Raw genomic sequence first — 13,143 nt, 5'->3', positions numbered from 1 at the left:
GCTGTTGCTGTCACCTGATGATGCTGGTTGTAATTACCGGCGAAACGCCACGGCACTCGAATTGTAAATGTTGTGGGTGTACTCTCCAACACAACCGGTTAGTGCTGAACAGGTAACTAATTGGCATGTTTTATACGTGACAAACCTTACTAATTGGCTGCGTCTGGGTGGTGGTGGGTTTAACGATACATTTATATTTACGCGATCTAACCCCTAAAAACCTCGATTATTGATAGAGTAAAAACTATTGTTTTAAGGCAAAAGGGGCATCTCTGCAATTGCTTGCTTTGGCAATAAAAGTTTTTTTTTGTTTAAGTCGGATGAGACCCCACCACACTGAGACGCAGTATCCCTACAGCATTCGAGACATTTCGTACAGCCATGTCAGTCCGGCGAGACAAAACGCTTTTAACTCGGAAAAGGTTAAAGGAGCAGCCCCGCAAGTGCCACGTTCGTGCCGCTGCTGGTGAAAGCTGCTTCGCTCGGGGGAGCCGTAGAGACAGGGAGATGGCTCCTCTCGGGGGTTTTATACTTGGTCGACTCTTCCACACCGGCCAGATGCCTTGGAGGAGGTCGGAGTACCCATACTTTTTCTTCTTGGTTCTTTCGGCAAAGTCACGTAGAATGGAAATGATAAAATTATAAAAATAAAACATAATAAAATAAATCTCACGACGAATAAAATAATAAAAATAAAACATTTCATTATGTTTTATTTTTGTTATTTTATTATTTCCCTTCTACGTGACTTTACCGAAAGAACCAAGAAGATGAATCCCTGCAGTCACGAAAGCTTTAAATCGAAATTTACCCATACTTTATCCCACCGCACGCAGCGCCCGCCCGATCGCCATGCTGCGGTGCTCGCGCGCGCGTACGGAATGGAGTAGGACAAACGGAGGGGGGGGAATTAGAATGAATAAATATCATTGGGGGGGGGGGGGGAGAAAATACGAACGAAAGAAAACAAAATTGGGGAAGAAGGAAAATAAGAACGAATGAAGAAAGATAATTGGGGGAGGGGGGTGTAAGGAAAATTTAGAACGAAAGAATAAAGATAATTGGGGGTGATGAAGGAAAATAAGAACAAAAGAAGATAATTGGAGAGGAGGAGGAGGGAAGGAAAATTAGAACGAAAAAGAAAGTAAGTTGAATGGCAACAAGTTGGCGACGTGAGATGCAGTCACAACTGAAAAGTTCGCGGCGCTTTCAAAACAAAAGGAAAACCGCGGGGCAATTGACAATTGAAGCGAGTTGCTACACGCCTCGTGGGCGTTGTGTGTGCGTGAAATATAAAACAACGTCTCTCCTTGCCAAGTCAGAGATAAAGTCGGGGGTAGGTGAGCGGGTGGGTGGGTGGGGGGTCGAACAATCCGGTAGGCGCGTGCGTAGCGGTGCGTCTCACCAGATTGTGCACAAGGCTCAGCTCACCGAGGCGAGTGAGCGAGCCGAATCGACGATAACGATAATAATAATTGGCGCCGCCGTTCAACGTTTGTGACAATTTTATTTCAGTTTTGCCGCGTGTCAGGTGGTGGTAGGGTTCTTGACGACACAAACTCGGTCGGATCATCACAACCACGTGACCCAACCCCAGAACGTCAACTGTGACTCACGAAACGTCTCACTTCATTGACACTGGGCACAAGAACGTTGGCACCGAAGTCTTAGAATTAATCCGTGAGAGAACTCTATGTGGAGAGACCGATCTATGCGATATTCTTCACGCCGACGCTAATGATTATTATTGTATCCGGTTGTGGAGTGATTCGCGTGCTGCTCTATTAGCCCAGCACCCGAATTCAATTCCCACTCACGGTCAGCGTGGGTGATGGAAATCTGGAACCGGTCCTGGGGCATCTCCTAGGTTGACTCGGCCTTAAACGACTACCTGGTGCGATGTGTAACCATCAGCACTGGGCAGCCAAAGGCAGTCAGGCGTGGTGCTGGCCACCCACCCCCTCGTGTGCCACGCCGGCCTTCATAGGAGTTCGGTAACAGCACTTGCCCCAACAGTCTGTTAAGGCTATACGGGGGGGATCTTTGTCTTTGTACATATGTGGGGAGCAGTGGGACGGTGGTTGGCGCGCTGCCCTACGGACCTGGCGCACGTCTTTGGCTGCGTCCTACTTTCCGGAGCGTCCTATAGTGCCGGAAAATCCGGTAACCACCGCTAACTTTAGGAACGCGGCAGACGAATCGAGCGGTGCATCTTCGGCGCGAAAGAATGTTTCGCTTTTAAGGCTCGTAAACTCGGAAGGCTCCGTGGAAATTTATTTATAAAATCCCTTTCAAGACAAACTTAGCCCCAAGGCAATTATTCCTCCCAAGTGACAGCAGGAGGGTGAACACATCTTAAGATACTTTTTGGGTTTTTCGGTAAAGTCACGTAGATATAACAATAAAAATTAAAAATCACGACGTTTCGATCGCAACACAAGCAATCGTCCTCAGGTGAAATTGTAGATATTAAAAAAAATCACGTAAATATAAAAATTATAAAAAAATCACGACGTTCGATCGCAACACAAGCACTCGTCCTCAGGTGAAAAAACTATTTCTATTTCACCTGAGGACGATTGCTTGTGTTGCGATGGAAACGTCGTGATTTTTTTTATATTATATTTCTATCTACGTGACTTTACCGAAAGACCCAAAGAGTATGAATTCCTCCAGTCACGAAAGCTTCAAGTCGAAATATTAAGATAGAAACAACTGTCACGTGCAGAACCCCTTCTCATCAAGACTCCTGCGCAGGGCCGAGCTCAGGGTCCAGACTACTATCTCGACTATTACCGTATTATGCGGATTATAAGCCACAAACTACAATTTAAAAGCCAAAAGTTTGAGTTGCATCTTATAATCCGGAAGGTGTGCGTACGCGAGAGGCCAGATTTGTACAAGTTTAGCAACACCGGCCACACGTTTGGCATGCGTCTTGCTTTCTGTCGTGCCTGGTATTCTGGTGAATACGGTAATGCTGTAACAATAGAACCACACCATAAATGGATTTCAGAGGAAGAGAGAGGCAGATATAAGCAGAGGAGAAGAGGGAGGACTTGAACAGGGGCAGGTGAAAGGGGAGAGGTAGGAGAGTGCGTGGAGGGGAGTGGAGTGAGATGAGAGGGGAGAGGTAGGAGAGTGCGTGGAGGGGAGTGGAGTGAAATGAGAGGGGAGAGGTAGGAGAGTGTGTGGAGGAGAGTGGAGTGAAATGAGAGGGGAGAGGTAGGAGAGTGCGTGGAGGGGAGTGGAGTGAGATGAGAGGAGAAAGGTAGGAGAGTGCGTGGAGGGGAGTAGAGTGAGATGAGAGGGGAGAGGTAGGAGAGTGCGTGGAGGGGAGTAGAGTGAGATGAGAGGGGAGAGGTAGGAGAGTGTGTGGAGGGGAGTGGAGCGAGATGAGAAGGGGAGAGGTAGGAGAGTGCGTGGAGGGGAGTGGAGTGAGATGAGAGGTAGGAGAGTGCGTGGAGGGGAGTAGAGTGAGATGAGAGGGGAGAGGTAGGAGAGTGCGTGGAGGGGAGTAGAGTGAGATGAGAGTGGAGAGGTAGGAGAGCGTGTGGAGGGGAGTGGAGTGAGGTGAGACGGGAGAGGTAGGCATATCGACGAGGGCGAGTGTGATCTGCCGTGATAGGACAATAATATGTTTGGGAAGTAGCTCTAATGCCCCAGCCTGGGTCAGCATCATTAGCATCAGCCTCAACCCTCTCACAATGACATCAGATTATTTGGCGATGCTGCACAAGCACAATTGACGAATAAAACCTCAACACATTCGTGTATAATAGAAATATATAATAGGCGACGTTTCAGGCGATGGCCCTACTTCTGAGCACATATATTGGTCCATTCAGCCAATAGGCTGATGGACTAAAACACAGACTTTTATATTTATTCACAGGCGAAGAAACAAATGAAGAGTTTTGATTGTGTTTGCTTTCACTCAAACTCGGTCGGGGAAATTTCGTGTTTTTGTATTCTATGTTGTTGTAACGGTCTGACCCCGTGCCCCCTACTGGACATATGCGAAAAAAGAGCTTCATAGCTCATCGGATTCCTCCCGCAGTATGAACAAACATTTAGATTCTGATTCTGCATCCCTTAGGGCAAGGGAGATGTGGGAGCAAGAACAGCAAAAAGAATCCATCTCCCATCCCTGCGTAAACAATACCCACAATGCCCTCTGTTGCGCCTCCCTCCCACCCCCCGGATTGGATTAGTCAACAACAGCAACAACAAAAAAACGCCACAACCAAGTGGCTTAAAAACAAAACGAAAACCCAGAGAGAACGAGAAGCAGAAAACAAATAAAAGTGTTGCTCTCAGGCTCGCGAGCAAGCAAGTGGCATCTCAACAGTGGTAACAAAGAGGAAATAATGAAATAAAGAAACAAAGGCCAATCTTTGTAGTTTCACATTTCACAATTACCCCTACTTACTGCTGCCATTGTCTCCCTTACAGGGCCCTAGGACTGTCGCTATGGCGATGGTGAGGCACAACATTCATGCAGGCGGACAATTTCCTTGTTGTTTTTGCTGCCGTTTAATTTACATCGTTTGCGAATTTTGCTTTTAATTCAGCACTGAAATAAAAAAAGAGAGGTAATTCAAATAAACAAAAAAATGCTGCGCTGGCAAAGCAAACTTGGTTTCTGAGTACCTGGCAACGTGAAACAACCGTTACAGTTTGCACGCCGCTGCTGCGTATTATTATAATCATTTCATCACCCTTCACACAGTGTTGTGTGTTCACTTCCAGCATCCCCTAGCCGGTGAACGGGACCGCTGGTCAAATGGCGGTGTTGTCGTCCCCCCGTTTCTGCTCAATTAAACGGCGCCATGAAGCCAGCGCTTAAATTTAAAGTTCAACGGCCATGCAAATCGGTCGTGCTGCTACACAAACGGGCCGGGGATAAGCGACCGCTAGGTCAGATTCTCACTGACGAGCCGTGCCTGCTGGGATTATTCAGTTGTGGAATGAACCATCCGCGTTTTTTTTTTTTGCGGTTGCTAGCTGCCCTCTCCCCAGATGCGTTTTCGGGTTGTGCCGCACGGCAGGTTTGGCTCCATGACTGCTACGTGTCGAAAAAGGAGCTCCCGGGCATGTGGAGGAAGAGAGAAACGTCGGACATCGCACCGAACGGCAATGTGAACGAGACCAATCGTCGATGGGTTCGATAGACAACGGACCAACACAGCGATCTTTGTTGGAGGCTGTGGACAATTTACCCTTTCCCATTCCCGATGACGTTTGTTTACGTCATCAAAAAAATAATCTTTCAAGGCCATGCGGGAGGGTGTGTGGCAGTTTGGCGCCAGCCATCGTAGAGTGTGGTCGTGTCGGCACAGTTCTCTGCGGTGAGTACAATGTCTTTAAAAGAAACGCTTGCCGTATTTCGGCTGGGTGGAGAGTCCATCGAGGCCAAACAGCTGCAGGACAACGACTTCCCGCGATTGACACTGCAAAGGCGCGCGAGCAACTCACTGTTTTCGTCAGGTTGCAGAAATCGGTGGACAGCAGCGTCGACTTCAGATTGGACGATCGGCAAGCGATCTCAGCGATGGCCGTGACGGGTTGCGCCGTCTCCATGGCAACTGTTGCTATGGGGCGTGTCCCGCCGGGTGGAGTGGGCGGAGTCTGCGGAGGAAGTGGACGGAGCTTGGCCTAGGCAGAGAGGAGGGAAAATGAACGATGGGAAAATTAACTACGATCCGAAAACCTACGGTGGTTATTGATGCCACATTAAAGTGGCCTCGTGGTTAGTGCCTTGCACCGATAATCCTGACGCCAAGCGAATATCAAAAAACAAATGGCGGCGTGTCAGTCGCCTCCTCCTCACTTTTCTTTGGCAACTGCCACGGTTACCGTTCACGTGAATTGCACTCATCGATTCCTCCACCCGCGTCTCATCCACACGCCGTTCGACCACCACGCTTGCAGGCCACAGCAACTCACCCCACTCACCCACCTCACCAACACTGCAAGGTCACAACGCTTTTCCCAGTGCCGGATTATCCTAGTAGCAAAAGTAGCTACATATGCTACGGGCCCCGCACTTACAAGGGCCCCGCGCTAAATGCTTTCAAGCTATCAATTCCAAGTTCAGTGATTCTGCACTTGCTCTATTACTATTGTACTATACTGCCTTCAACTTTCATGAACGACTGGGTGTTTAGGGTTATCGATTTGATCCTTATGGCGGTACCCCGGGGTACCAAATAATACAAAATGGCCGAGGCAATTAAATATTTTTTTTCTGCGACACTATTTTTTCCAGGGGTGTACTTAACTCCGCGACTGGGGTAACCAATCAATCCGACATCAGTGCTACTCCGCGATATCGAAACGCAGCGAGGACGATTGCGCTGAAACCCTGAAAGCTCGTACGCACAGTAGTGGTGCATCGTGTACAGCTCGTCGAGATGAGTCGATTGCCGCATCGCCGACCATCAACAGACTAAAAATGACTGCATCACGGACATTAAGCGAGAGCCGGGGTACCATGGTACCGCGGGGTACTGCCATAGGGTTAATTTGTCGTATTATCTGGCTGTATAGCAAATACAAAAATTAAATTACTTTCTTGTGCAATATAAAATTTGTATTTCAATATCTATGTATTTTTTTCTATTTAAGGCCCCTTTATAACAACATATGCTACAGGCCCCGCACTAGCTCAGTCCGGCACTGCTTCTCCCTCTGCTTCGTTCTGCAACACTACTCCAATTTGGAACTCCCACCAAAATCATCATTGTCGTCTCCTATTCCCAAGCACGTATGAAAACTTCGCGCTATGCCAAGAAACGTGTTTATTCTTAACCGTTACACACCTTTGTTGGTGCTGTTTTATTAAAACCCTAGTTTTGTGAGAGCTTCGACAATTGCACACGTGTTTTCCACTGATGCAATTAGATATCCTTCTCATAGTCTGTAAATTCCAGTCATAAATGGCATTTCACGCTAATATATCTTCACTCGTATCACAATTAACGTTGACCCGGGTGCATTCTCATAAATCGTAAATACAGTAAAGGCATCTAGAATAAGCATAGATATTAGTTCGAAGAATCGACGCGCACGTGAGCATCCCAAACGCCTTCTCAAGCGTTACAGAATCAGAATCCGAACATTTATTTGCATTCGGAGGAATCCGATGAGCTGTGAAGCCCCTTTTTGCGCGGGGATGTCACTCACTTCGAGCTTGGCTCTCACTCGTTCCGCTGACCCGTTGGAGGCATGTCCGAAGGGAGTCACATGGGCTGAGGACATGCTGCAATCGGAGAGAAGACGCACAAAGGCAGGGACTGGTGACGATCAGGAAGAGGTCTACCGGTGCACAACAGAAGACATTTTGTCACGTGCTGCGTGCGACGGGATTGCAGGGTCCGCCCGTGTCTGTCCGCCACTCGCCGAGCTCCAGTGGCTTCCGGTTGCAGAACGAATATCATTATAAGGTCGTGCTCATTGCACACAAAGTGCTCGCCGCAAATGAAGCACAATAGCTTTGCTGATCTCATCAAGGAGCATAAACCATCACGCGAACTCCGGTCCTCCTCGCAGCAGCAGCTTTCGGTTTAGCCATCGAACAAAGATGGTCACCGCATCGCGCACGTTCAGATGCGCTTCTGCGGCCGTCTGGAATGCTCTTCCGTCCAAAATTAAAAAGCCACTGGAGTAATGCACTTTTAAATCTAGATGGTAAAGTCATTGCTCTAGAACTGCTTTTTACGTTGAGTTGTCCTTCCCTCGCACTTCCGATTCGTGTGGTTGGCTACATATGGTCCAAAAGAAGTTTCAAATACAATATACATGACAGATGCTCCTTGCCTTATACACTTGGTGAAGCTTAAGTAAACCCGATATTTCAGTGCAGAAACTGGCTCATTCGACACCCATTTCTCACTGTCACATGCGAGCTGAACCAGCACAGGTCCAGCATGGCACGGGTGTTTTTTTTTCCACTGGCAATTTACACAGCCAAGCTACGTCGACCTTACAAGACGACGTATCAATTTGACTTGGGGAGGCTGGGGGGGAGGCATGCAGTGCTAGGGGTAAGGCATAGTGACGTGTGCAATGCACGCGACGTCAGTACACCTCAACCAATGCGTCACAACGTGAATCTTAAAACCCTTTTTCCCGTTCCGTTGACGTACGTGTACGTCTTTAGTTTTTCTTCCGGAGCCCGAAGAAAAACTAAAATGAAATAACGTTATCAGTAGCGAGGCTCCCACAAGCCCATGCGTGAGGGCGTGTAGCACATTTTGGCATGCGGTCGTGTCATTGCTCCTCTGCGGCGAGTACAATGCCTTTAAAAGTGACGGCGCTACGCCTCTCTAAGTAAAATCAATTCTGAATCAATCGCTCGCACTTTCCGAGATTCAACGGTGAATGGGACCCCCACCATGCAACTTGTCCTCCTGGACATCTGTGTGAAAGAGCTTTATAGCTCATCGGATTCTTCCAGGAAACATCAATATTCTGAGTATGAAAAAAAGAATAGGTTTTACCATTTCTGGTGATAAAACAGGAGGTGTTAAAATGTTCAAACACCAAATAGAAACCTTTTGCAAAGAATCAAGTCTGCATTAACCACTCGTATTTGCGGCGAACGAGCAAACAAACATGCTCTGATCAATTTCGATTTAAAGCTTTCGTGACTGCAGGGATTCATCTTCTTGGTTCTTTCGGTAAAGTCACGTAGAAAGGAAATAATAAAATAATAAAAATAAAACATAATAAAATAATTCTCACGACGTTTCGGCCACAACGCAAGCAGCCGTCCTCAGGTGAAGATGCTCTGATAATGTACGCATTGTGTTTGAAACTGCTTTGTCCCACACCGTGATATTCTGATTCTGAACTTGCACTTGTCCCGTAATGGGAACGGGTTCAGACTTGCGCGTGACATCAGTGGCACGGCTCGGCTTGTGCAGTGGAAAGCTAACCCCTGTGCCTCCTGGTCAATGTCGCACTGGCTCGACACAGCATCAAGCACGGATCGCTTGTGCAAGTGAAAAAGAGGAATCGGCTTGTTCCATCCATGCACTGAACGGAGGAATTCACTCCACAGCGCACACGAGCAAATATACAATGATGACGTAAATACAAGGCAGCTGTGGGCACGTGCTGCTCGGTGGATTATTACGTTGCTGGATCTTGAGATGCGGTGACAGCTCGTGGAGGCTTTCATCCAGCAGTGGATCGACCACAGCGGATGATGACTATGATATAGGATCAAACTGGCAAACCGCCGGATGTTAAAGGCAAAGAACCCCTCTTTACAATATGGGTCCCAGTTCGAAATAATAATTTGTGTCGCTGGCGAGAATATAAACAACAAAAGAGACGATCATTTATCTGTCCCTCCACCGAGAAGTCCTCTGTGACTGATTACAGGGAGGAGTTTGGTTCCAGAGGTCTGTTCGGAAGCCGATTTACTCGCAAGTCCAACTTTACTCCTGTCGATTCCAAACATGCCGGTACGGCGTGTACACTAGACACGGGAGAACGGCTTTGAAAATTGGATAATCTCCTGTAGATACCACTTGTTCTTCTTACTACCACCCTCAACACTGTCACCACTCTTACGCTTCTGAGACATGACGGGGGTTGATAACGTTCGTGAAAAGCAGAGAGAGCATCGTAGTGAACTGCACAGCGACAACACAACAACATACAACAGTGGCAGCCCAGGCAGAAATGCAGGGAATGCTGGGTAATGACATCGAACAACCACCGGCATCTATTGCGCGCGGCAGTTAAACTTACGACTCTCGGTCTGAACAGGCAACTGAACATATGGACCGGCTTGTTTGTGTCTCTGAAAGTACGTAAGTCGAATGTTTCCGTAAGTGGAGGAGTCCCCGTATAACCGCTGGAACGTCGGCAGTACCAGCTGAATTACCGTCTCGGCCTTCACCGTAACGAGGCAGCTGTCCGGGGCGTTCGATTTTGAGACGCTTCAGAAATACTTGTGCGCATAAAAAACGCAGCTTTATAATTGTTGAAACTCGATGCTGTTTGCACCGTGATGAAAATAAAATAAGTGATAATTTGATCAATCAAGCCATGGCATCACCCGAGCGTATTTACTGTTGGTTACTATGCACACTTACTCAATTCATTCATTCGCACACTCACATGAACTTATTCATTTACCCACTCACATCAACTATAGCAGTTGAAATGTAATACAGTGCTCTCACACGGTGATAGAAAATTAAAGGTCATTTTGTAATTATAGCCACATAATCATTGTGTATTATGACCAAAGTGCCAAGTTTTTGAAACTTTGATTTCGATTTACAATTGGCACATTTAAACCAGAAATGAAGCAACCGATTATTTTTATTTTTATTAACCGATGATTTAATTTCATTTATAATTTTTTTTATTATCTTTTATTTCTATTTTCTATCTACGTGACTTTACCGAAAGAACCAATAATATGAAGCCACCAAGGTAAATAATAATCTGTTGTTTTGGCAAGAAGAGGCATTTGGAGGTGAAGTATGGTCAAACCCCCACCCCATGACCGTTACTGTGTAGGAGGGGGGTAGGGGGTGGGGGGCAGCCTACATCCAGCAGTGGATTGACAAAGAGTTGTGAATTATTGCTGTAACTGATGCCTGCTCCAGTCAACTAAAGCCCGCTATAAATAGAGAGAGCATCGTGCATTAAATGGGCATTGGCCATGGCATCGGTTAAACTCTGGCCCACTTAATAATTATAAGAATGCAGCAATTGCTCGTCCATTACTCCTTTGTATATGTACCCGAGGAAAAGCCTCGGCAGTTTCTCTCAACATTTATTTTTCTGGAGAGTTCAGCCCGAGATATTTGACCGTGGGACACAAGCCGGGTTAAAGTCACGTGTGGAATGAAAGGGGAGAGACCGCACACACACATCACACGCTAGGAGGATGTGCTCTCGGTCTGTGTTTTAAAACAATTTGAGTTTCAGACCGATCCGTGCGAATGACGTCGTCGCCTCCGTGCTGTCCCCACCAATCGCGGAGGTCGCGTTTACAAAGTCGGGCAACGTCACTCTCGCGAACGACGCGTTACATTGTCACGTCGATGCGACAATCCGAAGAGGAAAAAAAAAGAGATCCGATAATTGCCCTAAAAGCATCCGAAATGGGACATTTCCAAAAATCTAAAACTCATCCGTTACATTCAAGATTGGAAGTGACTGCAAGGATCTATATTCTTTGGTTCTTTCGGTAATGTCACGGATGTAAAAAAATGAAATAAAAATAAGAGATAAAAATATAAAAAAATAACACACACACGCGCGCGTGCGCGCTTGCACCAGATAGTAGCGGTCTAAAAAAAATGTCCACATGCATAGGGCAGCAGCCTACTTGCTGTGCTGCCTCTTACCAGGCATCGAGATGACCGCTGAGCTCCACGCGACCCACCGACCAAGAGTCTGGATTACTGGGCACGCGCCGCCGTACCCGCAATTATCGCGGTAGCGGCGATGAAACTTGTTCATGATGCGATATAAAATTTCACGAGATTATCGTGACATCAGTTTCCCGTATTGTTGTAACTGTTCATTTGATTGTCTTGCTTTTGCGCTTTGCTGTACGTCCCGTACCGTAACACTTTCATGTTCTCCAAAGCGCAGGTCACTCAACATCAGTCTGCCCTTTTAATCGCGACAGTGTGCCACGCTTGTAAGGCACCTGCCATCCGGTACAACATAAACAATCTGTGTAACTACGAAAAATCATGGAAAAATAAGAAAACGAGCAACAATAATCGCGTAACAATATATTGAAGGAAAAAAAACAGCCTTCATAAAGGTAAATAATTTTTCTTTCAAAAAAGTGACGGGAAAGGCGCAGCCCTGCAATAGCCTGCTCACACCACTGCTGGCAGAAGCGCCTCTATTCGAGGGAGGCCCCTAGAGAGCCCCTTCGAGCGGGTATTTTGGCCTCCTCTTCAACACTGCCGATCGACCGTGGTTGTACACATTTAGACTCACCGTGCCGGGAGATGGAATCGAACTGGTGACCTCTTAATGCCAAGTCCAGTGGGCTAACCATGAACGCCACCGTACATACAATACTACGCATGCTCTTTGGTTCTTTCGGTAAAGTCACGTAGGTAGAGATAAAATTAAATAAATTAAATCACGACGTTTCTACGCATGTTGAACTTCTTTCGCACCGTACGTAGCCAACCGCGCTTATCAAAGGCGCCGGTGAAGGACAACGTGGCAGGAGCAGCAGCAGCAGCACGGCCACCAGTCAACGACCACCCCGTCGCGAATCTCAAACCCCGCGGTTCACCATCGTAGCGTCGCCGCACCGCAGAAGCCCTTACCCGAAATTCAGCACCGGCTGGGCCACGGCTGCGAACGCATGGAGCCGACCGTTCGAAGCCTGGGCATCGGTGGCCATAGGAGGTGGAGGAAGATGAGGTGGTGGTGGTGGAAGAGGAGGAGGAGGAGTAGGAGGAGGAGGAGCGCGGGACGGACAGCGAGTGGCGGCTGCCTCGGGGATTGCGTTACGAGTGAAAGTAATGACCCCCGGGCAAAGGCGTCTGTGCCATCGCCTTGCCCTGCGCGGTTTTAGTTTTCATCGTCGGCTTAAAAATAACCCGTGGCGGCACGATGACAAGTATTTCTTTAGGGTCGGCGCGGGGTCGTGGGTTGTACGACGCACAATGTCTTGCGTCGCACAGTACAACACGAGACACAGCCCAGCCCAGTGAGCTAACCAACGATATTTTTCGCCTTTCATCTTCACCACCACCACCCACCACCACCCACCGTCGTCGTCATTTTAAATGAACCGATCACTTTACGCAGCACTTGCAATCTATCTCCCAGTGGCGGTTGAAAACAAAGGTGGCAAAGTTTCTTTAAATCCTTCCACCCCACTGCCCCTCTCTCTCTCTCTCCACCCAGCGGCGTAAATGGCTGCACCAGATAGTTCTGATCATGGGCGGGTTTGCGTGTGGTGGGGAAAAGTGTTGGTGCTTTCCCCGCCCCTTCCAGGACGTCTGGCCAGCGTGGAAGAGTAGGCCAAATACCATCTCGAGGGCGACTCTACAGCTCCCTCTAATGGAGGCCCTTTTGACAGCAGTGGCATTAGCAAGCAATTGCCAGGGCTGTATATATATATTTTTATCT

At 47.7% G+C, this 13,143-nt stretch overlaps 1 protein-coding gene across 1 annotated transcript in view; it reads right to left on the bottom strand.

Annotated features, from left to right (window-relative positions):
* LOC133343074 (transcription factor SOX-5-like) overlaps positions 1-12,491 on the bottom strand; it is an 85,862-nt gene extending 73,371 nt beyond the window's left edge. Inside the window, exons 1-3 of the mRNA XM_061552555.1 lie at positions 12,333-12,491; positions 7,189-7,264; positions 5,479-5,658 (exon numbers count right to left, since the gene is read on the bottom strand). Coding sequence (XP_061408539.1) covers positions 5,479-5,658; positions 7,189-7,264; positions 12,333-12,409 — 333 coding nt within the window. The 5' untranslated portion in view covers positions 12,410-12,491. The remainder of the gene's footprint in view (positions 1-5,478; positions 5,659-7,188; positions 7,265-12,332) is intronic.
* Positions 12,492-13,143: the final 652 nt, after the last annotated feature.

Source organism: Lethenteron reissneri, chromosome 2 (assembly GCF_015708825.2).
Source record: "Lethenteron reissneri isolate LAM-NWPU_2019-01 chromosome 2, ASM1570882v1, whole genome shotgun sequence".
NCBI lineage: Eukaryota > Metazoa > Chordata > Hyperoartia > Petromyzontiformes > Petromyzontidae > Lethenteron > Lethenteron reissneri.
The sequence above is the reverse complement of the archived record's forward strand: the minus strand, read 5'-3'. Positions and strand labels throughout refer to the sequence as shown.